Below are 19,446 nucleotides of genomic sequence, written 5' to 3'. Positions count from 1 at the left end.
GGGATGGGAAAGTCAGACTGGAAGGCAGCAAGGTCAAGTCCTGGTCTTCAGTGCTGAGCCTGGGTGGGAGCTGTGGCCAGGGTCCTGGGAATGACTGTCAGAGCCCTCGGCAGTGACTCTCCCTCTGTCCTCTCTATAGTGTTGACGTGCAGCAGCAACTTATGACCATCGTAGATGAACTGGGCAAGGCTTCTGCCAAGGTACTGGACGCCCGGGGAAGTAGATAAGGGAGGCCTGGTCCTTTGGAAGGGACTTGCAAAATGCCTGTCGTCTCCCTGGCAGGCCCAGCATCTTCCTGCACCCATCACCAGTGCATCGAGGATGCAGAGTAACCGCCATGTTATGTATGTGCTCAAAGACAGCTCCGCTCGACCGTGAGTGCCTCACGCTTTCCATCGCGCACCCTTCCTCCCCAGCCCCTTTCATGTGGACTCTCAGAGAGCTGCTACTCCTTTGTTCATTATCCTCCCCATCCCATAGGGCTGGAAAAGGAGCTATTATTGGTTTCCTCAAAGTTGGCTACAAGAAACTTTTTGTACTGGTGAGTGCTATTGGAGGCTGAGAGTTCATATGCCTTGATTCCCGAAAACAACAGTTCTGAAGTGTGGGAGGTGGCAGCAATGTCTTGGTCCTGAAAAGATACTTGTTGTTCTTTACCTCTTAGGATGATCGTGAGGCTCACAATGAGGTGGAACCACTTTGCATCCTGGACTTTTACATCCACGAGACACTTCAACGCCATGGCCACGGGCGAGAACTCTTCCAGTACATGTTACAGGTATCACTTCTCTCCACCGTCTGTCCGAAGGGGGAATAAGGCCCCTTTGCTGGGAGCCCTACTGGAGCCTCTGCCTCCCCTCCCCAATGGCCCCATGTCCGATTCCCTTCCCAGGCTCCAGAGTTCTGTTGGCATGTTCTCCCCACACCTTCTCCTACCTTGAGTCTCCTGTTCCCTGCAGAAGGAGCGAGTTGAACCACACCAACTAGCCATTGACCGACCCTCACAGAAGCTGCTGAAGTTCCTAAATAAACACTACAACCTGGAGACCACAGTCCCACAGGTTAGAGGATTCAGAGGGTAGATCCCCACTGAGCATTCACATTGAATTTATTATTTGGGGGCAAGGAATTTGCACCTTCCAAGCACATTCCCCATCATATAGGATTCATTTTATACAACTAAGTGTGTATTGTTGTTTTCTACCATGTCTCATTTTGCAGTTATTTTACTCTCATCTATTTTGGTTCTTCATCATCGTGCCCCAAATATAGCCAACTCATTTTCACCTCCTTGTTTTTACAAAGGCCATTACTTACTAAATCAACATTTATTAAGGGCCGATAATAATATACATTTTCTGTCTTTGGGGAGCTTTGGTCTAAACTGAGGAAGGTGGTTGGTTTATAAGTAAATGCAATATAATGTTAGTAATACTATCCATTCACTTAACAAATATTTATTGAGCATCTGACACTAGGAATATTTTACTCAACAAAACAGGTAAAAGTTTCTGCCCTTGTGGAGCTCATATTTTATTTTATTATTTTTTCCATGTGATTTTATTTTATTTTTTCTTAAGAACAGGAATTTATTTCATACCATTGAGACTCCAAAAATCATTATTGGCTTTTACCTGAGAGGGTTTGTCTATTTTTTTAGTTACACCTAATTTTTTTTTTTACTCTTTATTGTAGAAAGTATTATATATTCCCCCCCGCCCCCGTTGACTTATAGCCCGCTCCCACCCAAGCCTTCACCACCCTATTGTCTGTGTCCTTGGGCTACGCATATATGCACACAAGTCCTTTGGTTGGTTATGGAGTACACCCTCCGCCCCACCCACCCACCCTCCCCTATCTTCCCACTGACATTCTGCACTCTGTTCTATGCTTCCATGTGTCTGGATCCACTCTGTTCATCATTTTATTTTGTTAGATTCCACATATGAGTGAGATCATGTGATACTTGTCTTTCTCTGACTGACTTATTTCACTTAGCATGATACTCTCCAGGTCCCTCCATGCTGTCTCCAAGGGTAAGAGATCCTTCTTTTTATTGCTGCAGAGCAACCCATCGTATAAATGTACCACAGCTTTTTATCCACTCATATACTGATGGGCACATGGGCTGTTTCCAGATCTTAGCTATTATAAATAGTGCTGCTAGGAGCATAGGGGTGTATACATTCTTTCTGATTGGTGCTTCAGGTTTCTTAGGATATATTCCTAGAAGTGGGATCACTGGGTTAAATGGCAGTTCCATGTTTAATTTTTTTCCATATTTAATATTTTGAGGAAACTCCATACTGTTTTCCACAGTGGCTGGACCAGTCTGCATTCCCACCAGCAGTGCACTAGGGTTCCCTTTTCTCCACATCCTCGACAGCACTTGTCATTTGTTGATTTGTTGATGATAGCCGTTCTGACAGGTGTGAGGTGATAACTCAGTGTTGTTTTAATTTGCATCTCTCTGATGATCAGTGACTGTGAGCATTTTTTCATGTCTTGGCCATCTGGTCCACTTTGGAGAAGTGTCTATTAGGTCCTTTGCCCATTATTTAATTGGATGGTTTGTCTTCTTTCTGTTAACTTGTATGAGTTCTTTATATGTTTCGGATATTAACCCTTTATCAGATGTATCATTGCCAAATATGTTCTCCCATGTAGTGGGCTCCCTTTTCATTTTGTTGATGGTTTCTTTTGCTGTGCAGAAGCCATTTATTTTGACGTAGTCCCATTTTTTAATTTTCTGTTTAGTTTCCTTTGCCCCAGGAGATGTATCCATAAACATATTGCTATGAGAGATGTCTGAGATTATGCTGCCTATGGTTTCTTTTAGAATTTTTATGGTTTCACGACTTACATTTAAGCCTTTTATCTGTTTTGTGTTTATTTTTGTCTATGTTGTAAGTTGATGGCCTAGTTTCATTTTTTTGCATGTATCTGTCCAATTTTCCCAACACCATTTATTGAAGAGACTGTCTTGACTCCATTGTATGTCCTTGCCTCCTTTGTCAAATATTAATTGAGCATAGGGGCTTGAGTCGATTTCTGTGGTCTCTGTTCTGTTCCATTGATCTATATGCCTGTTCTTGTGCCAGTACCAGGCTGTTTTGATTACTGTGGCTTTGTAGTATAACTTGAAATCTGGTATTGTGATTCCTCCAATTTTGTTTTTCTTTTTCAAGATTGCTGCAGCTATTTGGGGTCTTTTTGGGTTCTATATAAATTTTTAGAGTATTTATTCCAGATCTGTGAAATATGCTGTTGGTATTTTAATGGGATGCATTGAATCTATAGATTGCCTGGGTAGTATGGACATTTTAATGATGTTGATTCTACCAATCCATGAACACATATGTTCCTCCATTTGTTTATATCTTCCTCTGTCTCTTTTTTCAATGTCCTGTAGTTTTCTGAGTACAAGTCTTTTACCTTCTTGGTTAAATTTATTCCTAAATATCTTAAATTTTTTGTTACAATGGTAAATGGGGTTGTTTGTTTAGTTTCTCTTTCTGAGAATTCACTATTGGTGTATAAAAAAGCCATCAACTTCTGGGTGTTGATTTTGTATCTTGCTACATTGCCAAATTCATTGATTAAATCTAGTAGTTTTTTGATGGAGTCTTTAGGGGTTTTTTTTATGTGCAATATTATGTCAGCTGAAAATAATGAGAGTTTTAATTTCTCCTTTCCAATTTGGATACCTTTTATTTCTTCTTCTTTTCTGATTGCTGTGGCTAGGACTTCAGTATTATGTTGAATAAGAGTGGTGAAAGTGACATCCTTGTCTTATTCCTGTTCTTAGGGGAAATGGTTTTAGTTTTTGTCCATTGAGTATGATGTTGGCTGTAGGTTGTCATACATGGCCTTTATCATGTTGAGATATGCTCTCTCTATTCCCACGTTGCTGAGAGTTTTTATCAAAAATGGGTGTTGGATTTTGTCAAATGCTTTTTCTTTTTTTTATTGTGGCATGCATTTAATTAACTTATAAAATGTTAAAGAGAAATATGTCACATGAGTAACTTTTATAAAGTTTTATTATGGTACTAGAGGCCCGGTGCATGAAATCATGCATGGGGGGGAGCCCTCAGCCTGGCTTTCACCCTCTCCAATCTGGGACCCTTCAGATATCCCTCTCGCAATCCGGGACCACTGGCTCCTAACTGCTCACCTGCCTGCCTGCCTGATAGCCCCTAACTGCCCTCCCCTGCCGGCCTGATCGCCCCTAACTGCTTCTGCCTCGGCCCCCACCACCGTGGCTTTGTCCGAAAGGAAGGCAGGCAGGACAACCGAAAGATGTCCAGTTGACCCAGTCTAATTAGCATATTATCCTTCTATTAGTATAGATAGCTTGTGAAAATAAAAATAAATTACAAAAAGAAAAAAATTACTCATTTCTGGGAAAAATATCAAGTCGTAAAAAAGTAAAAATCTGTATCAAAGGCATAAATTTAAGTTCCAATAAATCCACTAATAACCTAGATCCTGTCCCCAGCTAGTTTTTGTTTGTTTTTAAATATTTGTATCGCCCTAACCGGTTTGGCTCAGCGGATAGAGCATCGGCCTTCGTTCGGACTGAAGGGTCCCAGGTTCAATTCCGGTCAAGGGCATGTACCTGGTTGCGGGCACATCCCCAGTAGGGGGTGTGCAAGAGGCAGCTGAATTGATGTTTCTCTCTCTTCGATGTTTCTAACTCTGTATCCCTCTCCCTCTCCCTTCCTCTCTGTAAAAAAAATAAAATATATTTAAAAAATAAATAAATAAAAATAAATATTTGTATTGATTTTTAGAGAGAGAGGAAGGGAGATGGAGAAAGGGAAACATGATGTGAGGGCAGAACATCAATCAGTTGCCTCCTGCACGCGCCCTACTGGGGATAGAGCGGTAACCAAGGTAGATGCCCTTGACCGGAATCAAACCCAGGACCCTTCAGTCCATGGCCAATACTCTCTCCATTGAGCCAAGCCGGTTAGGGCTAAGACAGGGGTGGGCAAACTTTTTGACTCCAGGGCCACAATGGGTTCTTAAACTGGACCGGAGGGCCGGAACAAAAGCATGGATGGAGTGTTTGTGTGAACTAATATAAATTCAAAGTAAACATCATTACATAAAAGGGTACGGTCTTTTTTTTTTTTTTTAGTTTTATTTATTTCAAACGGGCCAGATTCGGCCCTCGGGCCGTAGTTTGCCCACGGCTGGGCTAAGATATACTTCTTAAGTCATTTAAAAGACTGAGAAGGCAATATTAAACTTTTCATTATAATTAAATATTCAGAATAAACTTCGATTAAATGTTTTCATTTAACAGTTAAATATTTAAGAACTAAATAAGTTGCCGAAACCGGTTTGGCTCAGTGGCTAGAGCGTTGGCCTGCAGACTGAAAGGTCCCAGGTTCGATTCCGGTCAAGGGCATGTACCTGGGTTGCAGGCACATCCCCAGTGGGAGATGTGCAGGAGGCAGCTGATCGATGTTTCTCTCTCATCGATGTTTCTAACTCTCTGCCCCTCTCCCTTCCTCTCTGTAAAAAATCAATAAAAATATATTTAAAAAAAAAAAAAAGAACTAAATAAGTTGTACTTCTTTAGTTATGCAAACAATAGAAATATTTAAGAGCGTTGGTGGTTGCTAAAAGAATGTCAGTAGCCCAATAAATGTGAAAGATGAATGAACAGGAAATTAAACAGAGTATAATTAGTTGTGGATAATCTTTCCCCCACACAAAGTCTCCCTGGACATTAATGAGTTCATCCAGTGATTGGCAGATGGGCTATCCATCATCTGACACCCTGGCCAACAACCCTGAAATTGTTAACTTTCTGCCACACCAGCAAAGACCCTCAGGATACAAGTGCTCCCTCCTAGCTGAGAATCCACTCTGGGGAATAAGGTACAGACACGAAGGCAGCTGGGCCAGCCTGGCCCAAGTCTCTCTAGCGGTGTCCACGCTGAGCATCGCAGCTCTTGTAGAAGGTGATCATTGGCACATCTGCAATGCGGGTCTGAAGCTGCGTAAAATACGCACAGGATGTTCACATTTGGGACATGGCTCGGCAGCAGAGAACACGTTCTCCCAGCAGCTGCTCCACCAGGCACGTCATCTATTTCTTTCACCTTTCAATGCTTCCGATTTGTTACCTTGCGGGTGATGTTGTGCACGTAGGGGCAGCACTGTCCCTCTTCCACGATGAGCCCATTCTCCCAGCCCATACAGCTTGACAGCCCACCCTTAGGCTCCCACTGGTTCCTGCAGCTCCAGTGGCCACCTCTCCAATGCTTTTTCTGCGTCTGTTGATATGATCATGTGATTTTTGTCTTTCAATTTGTTTATGTGATGTATCACATTTATTGATTTGCAAATATTGTACCAGTCTTGCATCCCTGGGATAAATCCCACTTGGTCATGCTTTATGATCTTTTTCAAAATTACTGGATCCGATTTGCTAATATTTTGTTGAGGATTTTAGCATCTACGTTCATCAGGGATAATGGCCTTTAATTCTCTTTCTTTGTAGTGTCGTTACCTGGTTTGGAATTAGGGTAATGCTGGCCTCATAAAAAGAGCTTGGAAGTGCTCCTTCCTCTTGGATGTTTTGGAATAGTTTGAGGAGTATAGATGTTAGTTCTTTTTTGAATGTTTGGTAAAACTCCCCTATGAAGCCATCCAGACCAAGGCTTTTGTTTGCTGGGAGTTTGTTTATTTATTTATTTTATTTATTTATTTATTTATTTTTAAATTAAATCTTTATTGTTCAGATTATTACAGTTGTTCCTCTTTTTCCCCCCCATAGCTCCCCTCCACCCGGTTCCCGCCCCACCCTCTGCCCTCACCCCGCCCTCCACTGTCCTCATCCATAGGTGTACGATGTTTGTTCAGTCTCTTCCTGCATCCCCCACTCCCCGTTCCCCCCCAAGAATAGTCAGTCCACTCCCTTTCTATGCCCCTGATTCTATTATAATCACCAGTTTATTCTGTTCATCAGATTATTTATTCACTTGATTTTTAGATTTACTTGTTGATAGATGTGTATTTGTTGTTCATAGTTTGTATCTTTAGCATTTTCTTCTTCTTCCTCTTCTTAAAGGATACCTTTCAGCATTTCATATAATACTGGTTTGGTGGTGATGAACTCCTTTAGCTTTTTCTTATCTGTGAAGCTCTTTATCTGACCTTCAATTCTGAATGATAGCTTTGCTGGATAAAGTAATCTTGGTTGTAGGTTCTTGGTACTCATCACTTTGAATATTTCTTGCCACTCCCTTCTGGCCTGCAAAGTCTCTGTTGAGAAATCAGCTGACAGTCTAATGGGTACTCCCTTGTAGGTAACTGACTGTCTTTCTCTTGCTACTTTTAAGATTCTCTCTTTGTCTTTTGCTCTTGGCATTTTATTTTTATTTTTTATTTTTTATTTTTTTAAATATTTTATTGATTTTTTTACAGAGAAGAAGGAAGAGGGATAGAGAGTCAGAAACATCGATGAGAGAGATCGATTAGCTGCCTCCTGCACACCCCCCACTGGGGATGCGCCCGCAACCAAGGTACATGCCCCTGACCGGAATCGAACCCGGGACCCCTCAGTCTGCAGGCCAACGCTCTATCCACTGAGCCAAACCGGTTCGGCTGCTGTTGGCATTTTAATTATGATGTGTCTTGGTGTGGTCCTCTTTGGATTCCTTTTGTTTGGGGTTCTCTGCGCTTCCTGGACTTGTAAGTCTATATCTTTCACCAAGTAGGGGAAGTTTTCTGTCATTATTTCTTCAAATAGGTTTTCAATATCTTGCTCTCTTCTTCTGGCACCCCCATAATTCGGATGTTGGTACGCTTGAAGCAGTTCCAGAGGCTCCTTACACTATCTTCATATTTTTGGATTCTTTTTTCATTTTGCTTTTCCGGTTGGGTGTTTTTTGCTTCTTCGTATTTCAAATCTTTGACTTGATTCTTGCGATCCTCTAGTCTGCTGTTGGGAGTCTGTATAATATTCTTTCTTTCAGTCAGTGTATGCTTAATTTCTAGTTGGTCCTTTATCACAACATTGAGGGTCTCACTAGATTTCTTGAGGGTCTCATTAAGTTTATCGGCGGTTTCTAGAAAATTCTTGAAAAACCTTAAAAGTGTGGTTTTGAACTCTATATCCAGTAGTTCGCTTTCCTCATTTCTGTCATTTGTGTCCTGTTTCCTTGTCTCCACATTTTTTTATGCTTCGCTGTGTCGACAGAGTGGCTTTCTGTACTAGGTGTCCTATAGGGCCCAGTGGCTCAGCCTCCCCAATTACCTGAGGTAGACACTCTTGGTGCACCCCTTTGTGGGCTTTGTGCACAGTCTTGTTGTAGTTAAGCCTTGATTGTTGTAGGTAACACTAGGAGGGATTGACCTCCAGGCCAATTGGCTGTGAGAATAAGCTATGTCTGCAGTGGGAGAACTTCTGTGCTAGAGACACCCCTCTGGGGCAAGACTTGCTTCAATGGGCTTTGGTGCTCACTGAGTCTTCCCCCTGATTGTGTCCTTTATGAATCTGAGGAGCTGCAATCTGGATGGTCCCATTCTGAGGAGCTGCAATCTGGATGGTCCCACTCTGACCACCAGGCACACTGGCTCCTGGATCTCTAAGGAGGTGCTAATTTAGCCTCTGTCTGAGGCTATCCAGCAGGAGCCAGCTGTGACTTAATGCAAGCTGCCCTGGGGCCTTGGGCCAGCTGCAGTTTGTTAGGTAATTATCAGATTGCAAAGGGCCAGCCCTTTCATATGCAAAAGCCTCTGTGGCTTGGGCAGGGGAGGGGTTCCAGGGGATCAACAGTGCAGAGAGAGTAGTTATGGTTGCTCTCAGTCCTGCCCTCAGATGCCCTGCTTCTCAGTGTCCCGGCAATCACTGCAAGCACCCCCCGAGAAAAAGGTGTCCTCGAGTTCCGACCGATGCCAGACAGTTCAGTTTCTCCCTTATGAGTCTGGGTCCCCAGAGACTCGCCCGGAACTGGAGCTCAGAGCTTGAGACTCCCTCCTGATTGAAAAAGACAACTGTGTCCTCAGCTGCCAACCCTTTCCGCATGGGCCTCTGTACCTCTGTATTTTACTTCTGCACTGCACCTCCTCTGAGTCTCAGTGTGCTTTTCTCTTTCCTTCTAGGTGTAGAATTTCCACTCAGCCAGCCTTCCTGTGGTTCTGGATGATGTCCGTTCCATCTTTTAGTTGTATTTTTGAAGTGGTTGTGCGAGGCAGCAGTCTCCGGTATTTACCTATGCCGCCATCTTGGTTCTGGGAGTTTTTTTTTATTACTGTTTTTATTTCATCAGCTATTATTGGCCTATTCAGTTTTCTGATTCTTCCTGATTCAGTTTTGAGATACTGTATTTTTCTAGGAATTTGTTCATTTCATCCACATTATCTAGCTTGTTGGCATATAGTTGTTCATAGTATTTTCTTACAATCCTTTGTGTTTCTGTGGTGTCAGTGGTTACTTCTCCACTTTTGTTTCTGATTTTCTTATTTGGGTCCTCTCTCTTTGTTTTTGTTTTTTTTTTAAATATATTTTTATTGGCCGAAACCGGTTTGGCTCAGTGGATAGAGCGTCGGCCTGCGGACTGAAAGGTCCCATGTTCGATTCTGGTCAAGGGCATGTACCTGGGTTGCGGGCACATCCCCAAGTAGGAGATGTGCAGGAGGCAGCTGATCGATGTTTCTCTCTCATCGATGTTTCTAACTCTCTATGTCTCTCCCTTCCTCTCTGTAAAAAATCAATAAAATATATTTAAAAAAATATATATATATATATTTTTATTGACTTCAGAGAGGAAGGGAGAGAAAGATAGAAACACAAATGATGAGAGAGAACAACTGATCCGCTGTCTTCTGCATGCCCCCTACTGGGGAATCAAAGCCACAACCCAGGCATGTGCCCTTAACCAGAATAAAATCAGGGACCTTTCAGTCCGCAGTCTGACGCTCTATCCGCTGAGCCAAACCAGCTAGGGCTCTCTTTGTTTCTTTTTTTTAAAAAATATATTTTATTGATTTTTTACAGAGAGGAAAGGAGAGGGATAGAGAGTTAGAAACATCAATGAGAGAGAAACATCGATCAGCTGCCTCCTGCACACCCCCTACTGGTACATGCAACCAAGGTACATGCCCTTGACTGGAATCGAACCTGGGACCCTTGAGTCTGCAGGCCGATGCTCTATCCACTGAGCAAAACCGGTTAGAGCTCTCTTTGTTTCTTGTTGAGTCTGCCTAATGGTTCATAAATCTTGTTTATCCTTCAAAGAACCAGCTCTTGGTGTCATTGATCATATATATATATATATATATATATATATATATATATATTAGTCTCTGTCATTTATTTCTGCTCTAATATTTATTTCCTTCCCTCTACTTACTTTGGGCTTTTCTTGTTCTCTTTCTAATTCTTTAAGTTGTAGGTTTAAGTCATTATTAATTTTTCTTGTTTTTTGAAGTAGGCCTGTAGTGCTATGAAATTCCCTCTCAGGACTGCTTTTGCTGCGTTCCTGAGATTTTGGGTGGTTGTGTGTTCATTTACATTTGTTTCTAGGAAGTTTTTTTATTTCTTTCTTGATCTCATTGGTAACCCATTGATCCTATATAATAAAACCCTAATATGCAAATTGACTGAACAGCAGAATGACCGGTAGCTATGATGCACACTGACCGCTCAATGCAGGAGCTGCCCCCCCGGTGGTAGTGTGCTCCAGAGGGAAACAGTGCTAAGGAGTAGCGAGCCTGGCTTCTGGCTGAGCGGCACTCCCACAGGGGGAGCGCTACTCAGCCAGAAGCTGGGCTCATGGCTGGTGAGTGCAGTGGCAGTGGTGCGAACCTCACCCGCCTCCGCCATAGTGCTAAGGATGCCTCTGGGGATGTCCGACTGCCAGCTTAGGAGAGTGGGCCTAAGCCAGCAGTTGGACATCCCCTGAGGGGTCCCGGACTGTGAGAGGACAGGCTGGGCTGAGGGACCCTCCCAACCCCACCCCAGTGCATGAATGTCATGCACCGGGCCTCTAGTTGTTTAATAACATGCTATTTAGCCTCCATGTATTTGAATGTTTTGGGGTATTTTTACTGTAGTTGATTTCTAATTTTATTCTACTGTGCTCTGAGAAGATGCTTGATATGATTTTAATCTTGAACTTGTAGAGATTTGTTTTGTGTCCTAACATGTGGTCTATCTTTGTGAATGACCCATGTGCACTTGAAAAGACTGTATATTCTGCAGCTGTGGGGTGAAATGTTCTATAAATGTCCATTAAATCCATCTGATCTAGTGTGTCCTTTAGAGTGACTGTTTTCCTTGTTAAGTTTTTGTCTGGAAGAGATATCCAGTGAAGTCAGTGGGGTGTTAAAGTCCCCTACTATGATTGTATTTTTGTCGATTTCCCCTTAAAGTCCTCCAGAACTTTTTAAAAATATATTCAGGTGCTCCTATATTGGGTACATATATGTTTACCAGGGTTATATCCTCTTGTTGGATTGATCCCTTTGGTATTATGCAGTGACTTTTGTTGTCTCTTTGTGATGGCCTTCATTTCGAAGTCTATTTTGTCAGATGTGAGTATTGCTACCCCAGCTTTTTTTTTCATTTCCATTTGCATAGAAAACTTTTTTTCCATCCCTTCACTCTCATCCTGTGTGAGTCTTTTGTTCTGAGGTGGGTCTCTTGTAGACAGCATATAGTTGGGTCATATTTTTGTATCCATTTAGCTACGCTATGTCTTTTTTTTTATTTTTATTACAGGTGTTTTTGCTTATTGCAATAGTGCATGCCTAATGTTTGAAAAATTAGCCTTTCTTCAAGCTAGCTAAGAGAACTGAGAAAGAATCTATTATGGAAACAATTCATTTCAAAATTAACTGTCATAGTATAAGACATTTGCAGAATAATCTTCAAAGATCAACTTACTTCAATGTCCTGGGCTTGGTGAGTTGTAAGATGAGGAAGCCAATATGCCCCCTTTCAGACTTTTATTTGTCCTTTTTGGAAAGTCACCTACCATCTAAAGTCTTAGATTCTTTGGATTTAATTTTCCATCTACAGCAGGTTTTGGCAGCAGAGACATTTTCTCAGGGCTCTTTGAAGCATGGCAACTTGAGTGTAAGGGTCTTCCCAGGCATTTCCTTGTTTTGACTCTTGGAGGAGAGGTCTTATAGTTACAGAGGTTGAGAGCATTGCTCACAGTCCCAGTAGCACTGGAAGAGTCTTGATAGAGCAAACAAAAACGATATAATCCAGAGCACATCAAAGCTTTCCCTACCCTCTTTTAAAAACTGAACCTCTATACACTACCTGAAGCACAATTAGTGGGTCACAGATGATGAAAACCTAATTATGAAAATTGCTCAGGGCCATTATTAGGATTGACTTTTACTATTTGGATTTTGTTGACATATAGATTGACTGTTAATTAAAACACAAGCAATTCCTCCCCTACCTTACCCCTTCTTTGGAAATTTAGTCAATGTATTTCTGACTTTTTGAAAGAATTAATTCAGAAGAAATCTTTGGAGGTACATTTTACATTTTCTAACATTTGATCAATTTCAGCCATTGTTATCCCTGGTGCTAACTGCCCGTTGTTGAAAGAGCTATAGGCAAACAAGCTGGGTATGGATGTGAGGTCATAGATGGGTTCTTGCTTTATCTGTTTGATTCCAGTCATGTCAAGTCTTGACCGATCAGGGGACGGCTGGCCGGAATCCACGTTGTAATAACCCTTGCACTGGGCAGGTCAATGACATGTCCTTTGGCATAAGTGCTGCTAGCTTTGTTACTCAGGCTACTGAAGCTGTTATTGCTGCTGCTGCTGCTGCTTCCGCCTCCCCGCTCTGCTGCTGCTACTGCTCCTGCAGCTGTGGCTGGCGCTTCTGCACCTTGGCATACAGGCTGTCCTTCTGCTTCTTGGACATCCTCCCACACTTCACAGCATCTCTTGACATCCCTGGGGCAAGACACTTCTGCAGTCAGCCCAGTTGGCAACGGTTTCTGTTGCTTCTATCAAGTAAACAGTTTCTCTGCCTTGGGCAGGAGTGAGAGGCATTGTTCTGCTGGTCTTCCTAAAGAATCCCTTGCAGCCTTCACACATGATGACTCCATAGTGGGTCCCAGGCAACTTATTGCCACAAATTTTGCATGGTATCACTTCAATTTGTGCTGTGGCTGAGGTGCAGGTGGCATTGTGGACTTGAGTCTGGGGAGAGGCTGTGGAGGAGAGCGGGTCGGGGAGAGGTGACCGAGAGTCCAGCACTGGGACATTCCTGACTCTCTGGACCTACGCAGCCATTTTTCTCCTGAAGAGCCAGCCCCTCCCAGCAGTCTCAAGACAGCTCTACCCTATGTCTTTTGATTAGAGCATTTAATCCATTTATATTTGATAGGTACTTATTTATCGCGATTTTAATTCTCTATGCCTAGGTTTCTCTCTTTCTTCTTCCAGTTACAGAAGTCCCTTTAGCAATTCTTAAAATGCTGGCTTGGTGGTGATGTTTCCTTTAGTGTTTTTTGGTTTTTTGTTTTTTTTCTGGGAAGCTCTTTATTTCATCATCTATTTTGATTGATAGCCTTGTTGGATATACAGTGGGGCCTTGACTTACGAGTTTAATTTGTTCCGAGACTGAGCTCGTTAAGGAGCTTGTTAACTCAAATTACTCTGTCAACTCAATGCAAAAAATCAGCCAAGAGACAGCTGGTATCTCAAAAAACTCGTTAGTTGGGACACTCGTAAGTCAAGGCCCCACTGTAGTAATATTGGTTTCAGGTCTTTGCTTTCCATTGCCTTGAGTACTTCATGCCATTCCCTTCTGGCCTATGCAGTTTCTGATGAGAAATCAGACGCCAGCCTTATGGAAGCTCCATTGTAGGTAACAGTTTGGTTTTCTCTTGCTGCCTTTAAGATTCTCTCTTTGTCTTTAATTTTTGGCATTTTAATTAAGATGTGTCTGGGCATGGGTCTGTTTGGGTTCTTCTTGCTTGGGACTCTCTGTGCCTCCTGAACTTGTGTGACTTTTTCCTTCACCAGGTTAGGGAAGTTTTCTGCCATTATTTCTTCAAACACATTCTGTATCCCTTTCTCCCTTTTTGCCTCTTCTAGCACACCTGCTATTCTAATATTGTTACATTTCATGTTGTCCCATAGTTCCCTTAAGCTGTTCTCCTTTTTTTAATTGTTTTTTTTCTTTTTGGTTCTCTGATTGTGTGATTTTTTTTTTTCAATTCTGTCTTCTAATTCTCTATTCCAATCTTCATCTTCCCCTAATCTACTGTGTATTTCTTTCAGTGTGTTCTTTATTTGTGCTATGTCATTCTTTATTTCAGTTTTCATATTTACTATATTTTTTCGCATCATTATTCTTAACTCTATCCTATATAATAAAACCCTAATATGCAAATTGACTGAACGGCCGAATGATTGGTCACTATGACGTGTACTGTCCACCAGGGGGCAGACCCTCAACACAGGAGCTGCTCCCTGGTGGTCAGTGCACTCCCACAGGGAGAGTGCCACTCATCCAGAAGCTGGTTCACAGCTGGCAAGTGCAGCAGTGGTGGCAGGAGCTTCTCCTGCCTCTGCTGCAGGTGGGCGGTAAGGAGGGAGGGGTCCTGGACTGCGAGAGGTCACAGGCCGGGCTGAGAGACCCCTCCCCACCAGTGCACGAAATTTCTAGTGCAGCTAGTATCAGATAAATTTCTTATTTCTTTTCATTTATCTCTTCTTCTGAAAAATTCTCTTGTTCTTTCATTTCAGGCTTGTTTTTTTTGTCTCCTCATTTTGCATATTAGGTAGATCTGCTACGCCTCTCAAATGTGTTTCTGACTATGTAGATCAGGGAAAGACTCAAAGCCTCCAGAGCAGCAGTCACCAACCTTTTGGACCTCACGGACCACTGGTTAGTGACCACTGCTCTAGAGACCACCTGTGCCTGAAGAAGGATTGGATTCAGTCTTGAGTAGTCCTCAGGCTATGGTCCACAGGTGTGGTGAGTTTTTCCAACAGGGTGGGGCAATTGCTTCTGCCTGGAGGCTAATTGTTATTCTTAGTCTCTTAATGTGCCTCAGGAACTCCACAGGGAGGGGAAAGGTGTTTTCCAATAGGGTGGGTCAAATTTCCCCCAGGCAAAACCACCTGGGTAGCAAATGTCTGCCTGAGAAAGACGCCCTCCGCATGGTGACAGAATGACTCAGCACAGGAAACCAGGGTGTGTGTCTTCTGAGCTCTAACCTAGAGCCCCCAACTCTGGCTTCTGCTCCAGTTCACTCTGCCCTCCCTCTGCCGGAGCACAAGAAATTTTGTATGTTGGCCCTTTAAGAGGATGCCTGTATTTCTAGCTGTCTCTCCCTGGCTGACAGCAACCCTGCTGCTTTTCAGAGCCGGATGGTATGCTGGCACTCTTCTCAGTTCTGGTGCTCTCTGCTAGTGTGCTTAGCTTGGGATTAGACCCCAGAGTTCTCAGTAGAACCCCCCACAGCCGAGACGTCTCTCTGGAACTTCAGCTGCTGTCTGTGAGTGCCCGGTGAGCCCTTTCATGTCTCCGCCCTTTCTACCAGTCCCTACATGGTCTCCATTTTTCATCCTTGGTTATGAAGGTTCTCTCCAGCGAGTCTTCAGTTGATTATTCAGGATTGTTTTTGTATTTTAGTTGTAATTCCAGTTTGGTTCTGGGAGCATGTCTGTGTAGCATCCATTTACTCTGCTCCCCTTTAATCTCCTGGAGTTTATATTTTAGTTGAGGATACAGACAAACAAGTTTATCCTGTGCTTGATTATAAGTGCTCTGGAGAGATTAGAGCCAGTGAGAGGGCTTGGGTGTGCGTGATGGGGATGGGATTGTGTGGGATTACAAGTTTAAATGTTATAGGCAGGGAAGTCTCACTGAGGAAGTGTCAGTGTAGGGATAAGTTAAAGAAGGTGAGAAGAAGAGCCAAGTAGTATCTGGAGGGAAGGGCTAGCAGAGCCCCTGAGAGGAGACTGTGCCTGGAAGAGTGACCTGGCTGGTGTGACTGGAGCACTGTCAGTGATGGGCTGGGGCGGCGACTGATGCAATCAGCTGTAATGGCAGGAAGGACATTTGAGCCTTATGGCCATTTCAGTCTTTGGCTTTTACTCTGTGTGAAAAAAGGAGCCATCATAGGGGTTTGAGCAGAGGGATGACATTATCTGACTTAATCAGATCACTTTGGCTGTTAAAAATAAGCAGCAGCTGCCCTGGCCGGTGTGGCTCAGTGGTTAGAATGTTGACCCATGCACCCGAGAGTTGTGGGTTCAATTCCTGGACAAGGGTGCAAACTTGGGTTGCAGGTTTGATCCCTATTCCAGTCAGGGCATGTGTGGGAGGCAACCAATCGATGTGTGCTCTCTCATCTATGTTTCTCACTCTTTGAGAGAGGGTTCAAACAAACCCAGCAGGGTCCCTGCTGCTGAGGCTCTGTTGGTTGGAGCACCATCCTGTATACCAAAAGCTTTCGGGTTTGATTCCTGGTCAGGGCACATGCGTGGGCTGCCAGTTCGACACCCAGTTGGGATGCCTACAGGGGGTAACCAATCGATGTTTCTCTTTCTCCCTCTCCCTTCCTCTCTCTTAAAAAAAAAAAAAGTAAACTGAAAATAAGCAGAAGGGGAGCAAAGGCAGAAGCAAGCGACCAGTTAGGAGCCAACGATCCTGATGAAAGCTGGTGGTGGCTCAGACCAAGACGGTGACAGGAGAGAAGCAGGAGTGGTCAAATTTCAAACATTGTGAAGTTAAAGCAAGTAAGATTTCCTGATAGATTCTCGATGGAGAGAGAGGGAGTTAAGGATGATTTCCCAAGTTGTTGGCCTGAGGAGTTGGAAGGATGGAGTTACATTCACTGAGATGATAGGTGGAACAGATTTGGGAGAAATAGGACTTCATTTTGAACATGTTAATTGGAGATGTCTATGCTAAGTTCCGGTTAAGTAGACAGTTGGGTGTTTCCCTGGAGTTGAGAGAGGTTTTGGATGGAGAGTTTTCAGTATACATAGAGTATTGAAAGCAGTGTGACAGGATGACATCACCAGGAGGTGATAGAGAAGGTGTCCAAAGACTTGAGCCTTTGGGCACTCTTAAAAAGTCATGGAGGCCCTGGCCAGTGCCACTCAGTGGTTGGGCATTGTCCCATGCACCAAGAGTTGCCAGTTTGATTTTAGGTCAAGAGCACATGCCCAGCCCTGACTGGTTTGGCTCAGTGGATAGAGCGTTGGCCTGTGGACTGAAGGGTCCCAGGTTCGATTACAGTCAAGGGCACATGCCTAGGTTGCTGGCTCGATCCCCAGTAGGGGATGTGCAGGAGGCAGCCAATCAATGATTCTCTCTCATCATTGATGTTTCTATCTCTCCCACTCCCTTCCTCTCTGAAATCAATAAAAAATACATTAAAAAAAAAAAAGCACATGCCCAGGTTTTAGGCCCAATCCCCGATAGGGGGTGTGCAAGAGGGAGCCAATTGATGTTGCACTCTCACATCAATGTTTCTCTCTCCCTTTCTCTAAAAATCAATAAACTATTCTTTTTTTAAATAGTCAAGGAGGCCCTAGCTGGTTTGGTTCAGTGGATAGAGCATTGGCCTGCATATTGAAGGATCCCCGGTTTGATTCCAGTCAAGGGCACATGCCCGGGCTGCAGGCTCGATGCCCAGTAGGGGGCCTGCAGGAGCGGCCGATCATGATTCTCATCATTGATGTTTCTATCTTTCTCTCCCTCTCCCTTCTTCTCTCAAATCAATAAAAGCATATTTTTTTAAAAAAAAAAGGGAGGAGAGGAAGAACCAGCAAATGTGACCAAGGAGTAACTAGTGAAGTTGATGAAAACTTACAAGTAAGTTGACCTGGAAGCCAATAAGGAAAGTGCTTCCAGGAGGAAGGAATGGCTTACTGACTCAAATGGCACTGATCAGTGAGGTAAGAGATCTGGGAAGTGAGTGCCTGAGGTCACGATGACCCTGAGGAGCATGGTGCAGTGGTGGGTACAAGTCGGATGGGCAGTGGGTTTAGGAGATTGAGAAACTAGGAACTGGAGATAGCAAGAATAGGCTACTCTTTTATTTTTTTACTAGAGGCCTGGTGCATAAAATTCGTACACTCGGGGGGGGGGGGCGCGTATCCCCCAGCCTGGCCTGTGCCCTCTCTCAGTGTGGGAGCCCCGCAATCGCCCCAAAGAGCTAGGCCCCGCCCAACCATCTGGGGCTCCTCAATGGATTGCCCCAAAGAGGTAGGCCGGAGCCACTGCCCCTGCCTCTGCGTCACGCCCCCGCCCATCCGCATACGCATGCAGCCCCACCCACCTGCGAATGCCCACTGCGCTCACAGCCTCCTGGGGATTGCTCATTGTGGCATGAGGGCGTCATGGTGTGAGGGGGTCACTGGGTGAGGGTGTGATGACCACATAGACTTTTATTAGTATAGATTTGTTATTGATTTTAGAGAGAGAAAGAGAGAAACATAGATTTGTTGTTCCACTTATTTATGCATCATTGGTAGATTCTTGTATGTGCCCTGACCGGGGATTGAACCTGCAACCTTGGTCTATCACAGTGATGGCGAACCTTTTGAGCTCGGCATGTCAGCATTTTGAAAAACCCTAACTTAACTCTGGTGCCGTGTCACATATAGAAATTTTTTGATATTTGCAACCATAGTAAAACAAAGACTTATATTTTTGATATTTATTTTATATATTTAAATGCCATTTAACAAAGAAAAATCAACCAAAAAAATGAGTTTGCGTGTCACCTCTGTCACACGTGTCATAGGTTCGCCATCACTGGTCTATCAGGACAATGCTCTAACCAACTGAGCTACCTGGCCAGGGCCAAGGCCACTCTTTTAAATGCTGCTTTAAGGGGAACAGAGAAGTAGAGCAAGAGCTGGAGAAGGAGGTGGATCAAGAGCAGGTTGATTCTTTTCAGTTGGAAGAACTAACAGCATAAGGATGTCTCCATAAAGAGAAAATCTGCTGATGTCAAAGCACGTGGGGGGATTGCTGCAGCAGTGTAAGTGGGTGGTGGGGCTGGGATTGGGCTCCTTGGGTAGGAGCATGAACGGTTACCTATTGTAACATGATTGGATGGATATGCTTACAGAGGAAGCATAAGGACATGGTGGTGTGTGCTACCTTGGAGTTGAGTTTGGGTAAAGAAAGGTTTGATATATGTTTAATCTTGAAAGATGGGTATTTGTCAAGAGACAGAAGTAGGTGGGTTAAAGTACTTCTCATGTGGAAGAACCAGCATGAACAAAGGCAGAGAGGAACTAAGTGCCTGTCAGGGACTGCAAGCAGTTTGGTGTGGCTGGAATGCTGGGTATGTGTTTGGGGGAGGATGAGGGTGTGTTGGCACACATTACCGCAGGATCAAAGCAGGAGATAGACAGGGTCTACTTAAAGCAGGGGTGGGGAACGTCCGGCCTGTGGGACATAGCAGGCCCTTGC

General features: G+C 43.7%; 1 protein-coding gene across 8 annotated transcripts in view; it reads left to right on the top strand.

Annotated features, from left to right (window-relative positions):
* The window catches only part of ATAT1 (alpha tubulin acetyltransferase 1), a 29,659-nt gene that overhangs the window by 452 nt on the left and 9,761 nt on the right, over positions 1-19,446 (top strand). For all 8 annotated transcript variants that reach the window (XM_070419008.1, XM_070419010.1, XM_070419009.1 and 5 more), the window contains exons 2-6: positions 140-200; positions 283-374; positions 481-541; positions 665-778; positions 960-1,061. In XM_070419008.1, coding sequence (XP_070275109.1) covers positions 140-200; positions 283-374; positions 481-541; positions 665-778; positions 960-1,061 — 430 coding nt within the window. The remainder of the gene's footprint in view (positions 1-139; positions 201-282; positions 375-480; positions 542-664; positions 779-959; positions 1,062-19,446) is intronic.

Source organism: Myotis yumanensis, unplaced genomic scaffold, assembly GCF_028538775.1.
Source record: "Myotis yumanensis isolate MYYU_CA2020_CCGP unplaced genomic scaffold, mMyoYum1.0.hap1 SCAF_6, whole genome shotgun sequence".
NCBI lineage: Eukaryota > Metazoa > Chordata > Mammalia > Chiroptera > Vespertilionidae > Myotis > Myotis yumanensis.
The sequence above is the reverse complement of the archived record's forward strand: the minus strand, read 5'-3'. Positions and strand labels throughout refer to the sequence as shown.